Source organism: Salmo trutta, chromosome 34 (genome assembly GCF_901001165.1).
Source record: "Salmo trutta chromosome 34, fSalTru1.1, whole genome shotgun sequence".
Taxonomy (NCBI): domain Eukaryota; kingdom Metazoa; phylum Chordata; class Actinopteri; order Salmoniformes; family Salmonidae; genus Salmo; species Salmo trutta.
This window is the reverse complement of record NC_042990.1, coordinates 8,397,001-8,407,101: the sequence shown is the minus strand read 5'-3', so window position 1 is coordinate 8,407,101 and position 10,101 is coordinate 8,397,001. Positions and strand designations below refer to the sequence as shown.

At 42.5% G+C, this 10,101-nt stretch overlaps 1 protein-coding gene across 2 annotated transcripts in view; it reads right to left on the bottom strand.

Moving 5' to 3' along the window:
* Positions 1-1,482: 1,482 nt before the first annotated feature.
* The window catches only part of LOC115173461 (zinc finger MYM-type protein 4-like), a 30,352-nt gene continuing 21,733 nt past the window's right edge, over positions 1,483-10,101 (bottom strand). For both annotated transcript variants that reach the window (XM_029731535.1, XM_029731536.1), the window contains exons 21-28: positions 9,349-9,558; positions 8,870-8,994; positions 8,532-8,709; positions 8,129-8,280; positions 7,930-8,044; positions 7,448-7,705; positions 3,518-3,650; positions 1,483-3,017 (exon numbers count right to left, since the gene is read on the bottom strand). In XM_029731535.1, coding sequence (XP_029587395.1) covers positions 2,783-3,017; positions 3,518-3,650; positions 7,448-7,705; positions 7,930-8,044; positions 8,129-8,280; positions 8,532-8,709; positions 8,870-8,994; positions 9,349-9,558 — 1,406 coding nt within the window. In that variant the 3' untranslated portion in view covers positions 1,483-2,782. The remainder of the gene's footprint in view (positions 3,018-3,517; positions 3,651-7,447; positions 7,706-7,929; positions 8,045-8,128; positions 8,281-8,531; positions 8,710-8,869; positions 8,995-9,348; positions 9,559-10,101) is intronic.

The window sequence follows — 10,101 nt, the reverse complement described above, 5'->3', positions numbered from 1 at the left end:
CGCTGCAGGATTTCAGTCCTTCAAGGCGTAGTGTGTTACCAATTGTTTTCTTGGTGACTATGGTCCCAGCTGCCTTGAGATCATTGACAAGATCCTCCCGTGTAGTTCTGGGCTGATTCCTCACTGTTCTCATGATCATTGCAACTCCACGAGGTGAGATCTTGCATGGAGCCCCAGGCCGAGGGAGATTGACAGTTCTTTTGTGTTTCTTCCATTTGCGAATAATCGCACCAACTGTTGTCACCTTCTCACCAAGCTGCTTGGCGATGGTCTTGTAGCCCATTCCAGCCTTGTGTAAGTCTACAATCTTGTCCCTGACATCCTCGGAGAGCTCTTTGGTCTTGGCCATGGTGGAGAGTTTGGAATCTGATTGATTGAGTGCTTCTGTGGACAGGTGTCTTTTAAACAGGTAACAAACTGAGATTAGGAGCACTCCCTTTAAGAGTGTGCTCCTAATCTCAGCTCATTACCTGTATAAAAAGACACCTGGGAGCCAGAAATCTTTGATTGAGAGGGGGTCAAATACTTATTTCCCTCATTAAAATGCAAATCAATTTATAACATTTTTGACATGCGTTTTTATGGATTTCTTTGTTGTTATTCTGTCTCTCACTGTTCAAATAAACCTACCATTAAAATTATAGACTGATCATTTCTTTGTCAGTGGGCAAACGTACAACATCAGCAGGGGATCAAATACTTTTTTCCCTCACTGTATAGGTGGACAACATCCCTAGCTCCAAATAAAATAACAGAATATTGTATTGAAATAGTGATGCATTCACTTTAGATGAAAACTATAAAGCATGATCATTCAGTCGCACATATTGCTTCAATTAAAGTATATTGTGAAGACTTTTCCATGACAGATCCCCCCCCAAAACATTTTTTTTTTAGGAAATCAAAGGTTCATCCAAACAATGTAGTTTGTTTGAGGACATGGATCATATGAATTGTCATTCCTCCGATTATGTGTTACCCATCCTACTCTAGCTTCCAGTGGGGTAATCATGAGCCTGATATGTGGAAAGGAGTCCAAAGATAATATCCCAATGGTGAAGACTGTGCTAGAATGGGAGAAAAGTACCTCGTAAGTTGGAAATACCCAAGAGTTGGTTTGACGTCAGCTGGGTTTTACCAAACAGAAAAATTTGACTAGGTCAAGCGCATGACACAGTATCTTTGTTTAACTCCCAAGTGTCTTGAAATGTGCTCATAAAGCCAAAGTACATTTCAAGTACTTGTTTTCTTGCTAACATTGATGAATGAAGAGTTAAAGGATTTCTGAGCTGATTACTGACATCTTACTGTATCTGAAGTTTTAGTTACTGTTTTATACTCTGCTAGGGTGTGAATCTAAACACCTTCAACTGGCTAACATAATTGATCAGAGATCTTCACACCTAAATCATATGACCACAAGAAATGTATTTTAAAACAATCTGGAATTAACTGGATAAATAAATCTTCAAAAACTAAACATGAGTTTTTTGGCATTTATTTAAAAATAATATTTAATACAAAAGTTTCTCAGAACAAAGTCGAAGAGACGCACCTCTGTAAACCATTATGGGGGGCACTTCATGTAAAATTGCTCGTCTTTGCAGATAAACTGTCAATATGGCCTCAAACTATAGCATATTCATTTCTAATTCCACTTTGAGGATGCAGGGTTCTCTCCTTATTCCTGATATCACACCAAAATCACAAGTGTTTGGATGTTCTACATAGGGAAACAGAGAATGACAAATGTTTTTCCCCCAAACGACATTATACATGCTTTCTTGTGTATGCATGTGGGAGCACAAATGTGACAAAGCACTTTGGCAAGTTCAAATGACTCCAAATATAACGCAATAGACAGTTAATGGCATGGGTCTGCCTCCCACCAATTTTAGTAGGCAATGGACTTGGACAACGCTATTGACAGCTTGTTATATCCCTCTGCGTTTGGTCAATGTTCTCATTCCCATAAACAACAGCAAAGACCAGAAATAGTCATAATATATCCTTTAACATACAAAATCACTAAAACAACTTTGTTGACATGGCTGAATGACATCTGCAATAATAAAAACCAACATTTTCAAAGCGTCCTCATATTTGTAGTGATCCCAGAAATAAGAACTCTGCATTAGAAAGGACTTGGTCAGATACAGCATAAGTCAATGTGATAGGCAACTTCTTAAAAGCGTCTTCCCAATCGGAGTACATATTGAATGGGCCGGAGAGCATTGCATCGTATTGTGAAGTGAAAGAACTTGAAAAGATCTTGTTAACCAAACTTGTTTCTCTCTATGACCACAATTATGCTCACCAGGGTTGGGGTCAATTCTATTTCAATTCAGGAAGTACACTAAAATTCTAATTATCTTTAATGCTTTTCAATTGGTAACATTTTGAATGGGAGTTTGGTTCACTTTCTTAATTGACTGGAATTTAAACGGTATTGACCCCAACCACGCTCACAAATGCAGTAATGTGATTCTTCTTAAAGTGATTCCTTCTACTGTTTCCTCCACTTGATTTTGAAAGACCAGACAGCATGAACAGAGTCTCTCTTCAGTCCCAGTTGTGTGGTTGAGCGTCAGTTCATAACTGCGTTTACACACATTCCCTACACATTGTGTACACGACACATTCTCAGTCTATAGGTGTGCGAACACACTACTCTTCGCACATGGCTGGAGTCCTTACGGAGCAACACGTAGTGTATGTGTGTGTATGTATGCAAACAAGAGCTTCTAACTGTGTATGTGTGTGTGGGCACCACTCCTCATAGTTAATCAGTCTCGTCACTGTCTTGGTCAGGGGTCCACTCAGGGTCCTTGGATTGGGGCTCGTTTCTTTGGGGATCTCCCAGATGGATCTCCCTGACGGTGAGGATGCGTGTCAGCATGGTGTCCAAGGTGTGGTCGTCCAGGCCCTGGGAGGAGAACCACATGGGGCTGTTGGGGACGCACGAGCGTTCCGGGAGCAGGAAGAACACGTTGGTGCGCTGTTTCACTGAGTCCGAGCTGGAGAGAAGAGGGCGAGGAGGGGAGAAGAGGGCGAGGAGGAGAGAAGAGGGCGAGGAGGGGAGAAGAGGGCGAGGAGGGGAGAAGAGGGCGAGGAGGGGAGAAGAGGGCGAGGAGGGGAGAAGAGGGCGAGGAGGGGAGAAGAGGGCGAGGAGGGGAGAAGAGGGCGAGGAGGAGAGAAGAGGGCGAGGAGGAGAGAAGAGGGCGAGGAGGGGAGAAGAGGGCGAGGAGGGGAGAAGAGGGCGAGGAGGAGAGAAGAGCGCGAGGAGGAGAGAAGAGGGCGAGGAGGAGAGAAGAGGGCGAGGAAGAGAGCGAGGAGGAGAGAAGAGGGCGAGGAGGAGAGCTCCGTGTTAGAGTTTTTAAATGATATGAGGAAAGATTTCAGAAAAGCAGTTTTGAAAAGCAATTTCAATAACAAGATTTTAGGTTACAGTACTTGGTTAGATTGGCCTGCAGAATGGGGAGATTAAAGGTATGCAGTATGTGTGTGTGTCACTCACCACTTGGAGAGGTAGAATTCGTACAATCGGACAGGACAGCGGAGGGGATTCTCACTGTTCTCCATCATCTCCAGCACCTCCTCTTTCTCCTCGTCCTCCCTCTTCCTCTTCGCTGCCACACCATCTGCATCGGCTACACACACACACACACACACACACACACACACACACACACACACAGGTCCATGATTACAGAAGAATCAAATGTGATCGATATTGTACTTTTCACATTAGTAAAAACAGCAACCCACACTTAAGGCTCAATGTTTTAAGCTTGCTAAATAAATAGCTAGCTACAGAAAGAGATAGCCCAAAGATGTCAAACTCAATCAGCGCACAGGCCGTATTGAAAAAAACGACGAATTCGCGGACCAGACATAACCTATTTGTTTTGACCAACTACAAATAAATACATTTTTTAAACTTGCAACTGCGACAAACTGGCCATGGTTTAATTAGAAAAAAAATGTGTCTCTTTATAATGTCCACTCATGTACATAGGATGCTGTATGTAGCATTTTAACATATTAAAACTAAAGAGGTAAATATTTGTCCAGCCTTTGCTGCTATGCTTGCAAATGTGCATAATATGCTGCGACCCAAATCAAAAAGTATTGAACTCCTCCACCAAATAACAAAAATATTTTTTCCGCACTGCATGGATCACCAGTGAGGTCGAGCGCAGCGTTGCTGTTTGGTGCACTCAAACTGTCTTGTAGTGGAGTAGCCAGCCTAGGCTACTGCTCAAATGTTGCTGTCATAGACCTACATGTTTCTACTTGGCATGGTGTTTTGTTGCAGGTTTAGATTTTTGGTTATTCATTTGTCAAGCTTTAAAAACCGAAGCCAGACTGCAACATTTTGGTAGCCTAGCTAGGACTGTGTGTTGCATGTGTCTGTACACTCACCCTCCCCTGAGGCTGAACGGGACAAACAAAAGCAACGCAATTGAAGTTCAATTCACGGATGACGCAAGCTCATCTTGCTGTAATTTCATAAAGTAGATGACAACTGTTGACTAGCTTGTGTCCCCTATTCGGCCCGCGGGCCTTGAGACACATGCGCTAGCGTATTAGCCAAGTTATGACTGACTTGTTATCAGTCCTTGCTAGTTTGATTGTACTGAGATACTTAGAGTCGTCCATTTTTGTTCAAAATATTGAGTCATTGAAACAAACGGTGCATCCCAAAAGGGTGGCGGCAGCAAACACTGCACCAGGACAGCTGTGATTTACAACCCGATACCAATATTTTTGGGATTACCAAGAAATGTATTGGTGAATTATATTAATCATGCATTGAACTACATCCATCTATTGTGCAAACAATACCTTACGTCATGGATTTTTTTGTAAAAAATAACCTATTTTTAAAGTCTGTTCGTTTTGTAGCATAAACTGAGAATTTGATATTTTTGACTGATATGATTATATGTTTGTTTCATATCTGCAAAGTATTTAAAACACGTTCTGTTCCACTTTCAGTTTCAATATGGCAGATATTGCATTCATTGTGTATCAAGTTTACGAACTATAATTTCAAGTTCATCAAATATATACAGTATCAGTCAAAAGTTGACACTCATTCCAGGGGTTTTTCTTTATTATTACTATTATCTACATTGGACAATAATAGTGAAGACATAAAAACTATGAAATGACACACATGGAATCATGTAGTAACCAAAAAAAAAAGTGTTAAATCAAAATAAATTAGATTTTCTTCAAAGTAGCCACCCTTTGCCTTGATGACAGCTTTGCACACTCTTGGCATTCTCTCAACCAGCTTCATTAGGTAGTCATCTGGAATGCATTTCAATTAACAGGTGTGCCTTGTTAAAAGTTAATTTTTGGAACTTAATGCGTTTGAGCCAATTAGTTGTGTTTTGACAAAGTAGGGGTGGTATACAGAAGACAGCCCTATTTGATAAAATACCAAGTCCATATTATGACAAGAACGGCTCAAATAAGCAAAGAGAAATGACAGTCCGTCATTACTTTAAGACATGGTCAGTCAGCGCGGAACATTTCAAGAACGTTTCTTCAAGTGCAGTCACAAAAGCCATCAAGTGCTATGATGAAACTGGCTCTCATAAGGACCGCCACACTAAAGGAAGACCCAGAGTTACCTCTGCTGCATAGGATAAGTTCATTAGAGTTACCAGCCTCAGAAATTGCATCCCAAATAAATGCTTCAGAGTTCAAGTAACAGACACATCTCAACATCAACTGTTCAGAGGAGACTGCGTGAATCAGACCTTCATGGTCGAATTGCTGCAAAGAAACCACTACTAAAGGACACCAATAAGAAGAAGAGACTTGCTTGAGCCAAGAAACACAAGCAATGGACATTAGACTGGTGGAAATCTGTCCTTTGGTCTGATGAGTCCAAATATGAGATTATTGGTTCCAACCGTCGTGTCGTTGTGAGATACAGAGTAGGTGAACAGATGATCTCCACATGTGTGGTTCCCACCCTGACACATGGAGGAGGTGGTGTGATGGTGCTGTGCTGGTACCACTGTCAGTGATTTATTAAGAATTCAAGGCACACTTAACCAGCATGGCTACCACAGCATTCTGCAGCGATACGCCAGCCCATCTGGTAAGCACGTAGTTGGACTATAATTTGTTTTTCAACAGGACAATGACCCAACACACCTCCAGGATATGTAAGGGCCATTTGACCAAGAAGGAGAGCGATCGAGTGCTGCATCAGATAACCTGGCCTTCACAATCACCCGACCTCAACCCAATTGAAATGGTTTGGGATGAGTTGGACCGCAGAGTGAAGGAAAAGCAACCAACAAGTGCTCAGCATATGTGGGAACTCCTTCAATACTGTTGGAAGAGCATTCCAGGTGAAGCTGGTAGAGAATGCCAAGAGTGTGCAAAGGGTGGCTACTTTGAAGAATCTCAAATATAAAATATATTTAGATTTGTTTAACTCTTTTTTTGGTTACTACATGATTCCATATGTGTCATTTCATAGTTTATGTCATCACTATTATTCTACAATGTAGAAAACAGTAAAAATAAAATAAAAACCCTGCAATGAGTAGGTGTATCCAAACTTTTGTACAGCAAAACGGATAACACCATCGCGTTCGTGAGTCTCATCTTTCCATAGAGGGGTAGTTGTACGTTCGGACGCTACAGAAGTTTTTATGAGAAGACCGATTTTCGGGATGTCTCATGGTCTGACAAACACCGCTCTAGCTCTGTCACCACAGATGCATAAGTGCGACAGGCGGATGCGAAACGCATCCTATGCAAAAATTGAGATCCCTCGCTTAAACTCACAGGTTTTTAAATTATTTTTAAAAATTATTATTATGCCATTTAGATTAGTAGGCAAAACCAAATTGCTGTTTTTGTCACAGTCCTAACGCGTCCTGCACGTTCTGTGAGCATCAGAGGGTAATTCCCGAGAATCTTAGCTTAGCCCAAACGGTTCAAACGCTAGAGTGAAATTCATAGGAATTCATGGCTTCAGAAACTGCCAGAGACCTGTTATCACAGATCGTTTGATTCTATCTATTCTCTTCTACCATTCCTTGCAGGAAAAGTAGCAGGATATGGTCTCTGGTTTTGAATCAATCTAGAGAACTGAATCTGAACGAGAAATTGAAAATTAAACTTTAGAAAACTTGAAATGATAGTTTATGAACTTGATACAGACAATGAATGCAATGCCTACCATATTGAAACTGAATATATAAATATTATATTTGAAAATGTAATTACATAGAAATGTTATGCACTATTTATCTAATTCAGTTTCAAATCATGAAATACAAGGTACATTTATGAATTCAATGATTCAATATGTGCGTTTAAAATAAAAACATATTGAATTCAAATACAGTTTCTGTTGCAACTGAACTTGCTCCATAGAGCGAAGGAGGAGAAAACCAAATAGACAAAGCACCTGCTGTCTCAGTTGCAAGGTCCTTCTTCGGGATGGGCGGGTAGAAGCGCAGGAAGTTGGACTTGGTGTTGTCGTGGATGGACTTAGTGCAGCGCATGACGTGGGCGAAGGAGAGCTGGCGGTGCTGAGCCACCGTCTTGAACTGGAAGAACTTGGTGCAGAAGAAGAGCAGTGTGTTGAGCAGCACGATGGGAGAGTAGGCCCCCAGCTGTTTACAGTCCCACAGGTACTCCTCCTCCACCCGCGAGTGCAGGTAGCCTGGGAGAGAGAGATTCCAACATTAAAGACCTTTCAATAAGCATACTAATAACACATACCCAACACCCTCAAATACATGAAAGGAACGCAAGAGAGGGAGAGAATGTGAGTTAAGGTGAAGGATGACAGACGACAAGTGGGAGGTCATTCACAACAGTGGAGTAAACAAAAAGGCCTTATTACAACCTTTAAGTTATACACTGTTTACGAGTGTGTTTTCTTACCACTGGCAGTTATGGTAGGTTTGAAGTCTTTCAGCAGCTTGGTGATCTCCAGTGTGAACTTGCCATAGAAGAGATCAGTGAATATGTTCTCCATGCGCCCATTCTGAAATAAGTACTGCAGAAGGAGAGGCAAAATCAACAGAATGACATCATCAGAAGTGAGAGTGTTTGAACGTGTGTGTGTGTGTGTGTGTCCTACCTGCTGGATGCCGAGGCAGAGATAGAACAGACTGTCCTGGCTGTAGGACTCGCCGTTGGGTCGTTTGACTTCACAGATAAACCGACAGAGACCGTAGCCCAGCTCTGCTGTTGTGCACTTTAAAACATCCTCCTTTATCTCCATTGGCCGCGCTGTAACAGGGGGAACAGAACGTTATTCAGTGTACCGAGTTACATGATTCCCGTAAGCAATTAAGGAGGCAGGTTTAATTCTATAAAGAGGCAGTAAATTAAAGAAGCAAAGCAACAAAATGTGTGATATCAGGGTTTTCAGGAAATGAATAGTTAAAATATAGTCATGTTTGCCTGTGCTTGAGTGTGATATGGTCAGGGCAGGGGGTGGGTGCGCGTGCATGCACAAGTGTATCAGTGAGCAGACCCACAGCCAAATCGAGGCTTCTCCAGGTCAGGCTGGGTCTTGCTCCACTGGACCCATCTCTTCCAGGCGTCCACCCCGTACATGTGCTGCAGTTTGGGGGGCTCGCCGGGCACCACGTCACTCTTGGCCGCACCCAGCGAAGGCACCGCTGACGCCGTCTCTGCTGCTCTCGACTTACGCTTCTGTGGGGTCAAGGGGGGAGAGAGAGAGAGAGACCCACAGACAAAATATTTACAAAGTATTTAAAAAAAGGAGCACTGCTGGGAGTTGAAATATGGAAATAAATGGCTGAAGGCGCCCTTTGAAAGGAGTCTTATTTAGACTACTCTTTTGGGTTCGTACCTTTTTCTTCTGTGGCAAGCCATCCCGCGCTTTCCTTCTGGCTCTTCGTCGTGGAGGAGAAGGAGGTGGACTGGGACTTCTATCCCTCTCCTGATCCCTCCAATGGGCCATCAGCTCCAGGGTTTCTGACAAAACCGATGCAGATATTTGAAAACAACTGACGACAATGAGAACGAGGCCAGCTGAATTGTAGTGCGTTGAATGAAAGCGTTTTGACTTACTGATGCTTGTTACATGTTGAAAACATAACAGGACAGTTGAAAGACGGAACGCCACAGAGCTAGAAGCCATTCAATATAAAGTCTCAATATGTTTTGACCATATAATTACCTTAAAAAAAAAGATTGACAGTCTTCAACCAACTTATACAAGTTATACTTCAGGAAAAAAAGTCTAAAACCAGATTGGGTCCATATAAAAATTGCTCAAATCAGGAATCCCTAATAACTGCGGAGGTGTAAAAGTCGAGCATCACTCACGGACTGGGAAGTCAGCCTCTATGTCCATGATGGGGGGTGGGGGGGTGGCGGGGACATTGATGTCCACGATGGGTCGGAGCGTCTCGTGGGCGTAGGTTCGACTGTGGCGCGATGAGACGCCAGGGGTGGGGGGTGGCTCGTCATCCCATGTGGTGAGGAAGTTGCTCAGTTCGTCTGTGTCCAGGTCTCCACTGTAGGTGCTGCCCTGGTCTGGTCCCCGGAGAGAGAAAAAAACACAAAAGCATTTAAGTTATGGGACAGCTCTCAAAATGTCGGAAACCCTCTCTTTAACCGCCCGTTATTTCCTTGACAGTGAAGTAGGAAGTGCTTGTTAAAATGGTGCTGTTAATTACATTTCAGTTTCTTTGAGATTTATTGATATCACCAGGTAGTTACTATTGTTCTGAATTATTTCAGATCAGTTCTAGAAACTATTGTTACTACATAGTCCTTAAAGTCCCATCCTGGCCCACATACCACCATGGCCACCAAATCACCCCTAGCTGTCCAATTGGCTCATTCATCCCCTCACCTCTCCCCTGCAAGTATTCCCCAGGTTGTTGCTGCAAAGGAGAATATGTCCTCAGTGAACTTACCTACAATAAGGGTTAAAAAAAAGAGGTATCTATAGTAATGAGGCATAGCAAACTTCTAAGCTCAATTAACTAATACTAGTGAGGCACCGATATGACATTTTGGGCCGACACCGATATCTGATATTTTCCTTAGCGGCCTTTTAAGAATTCTAGTAGT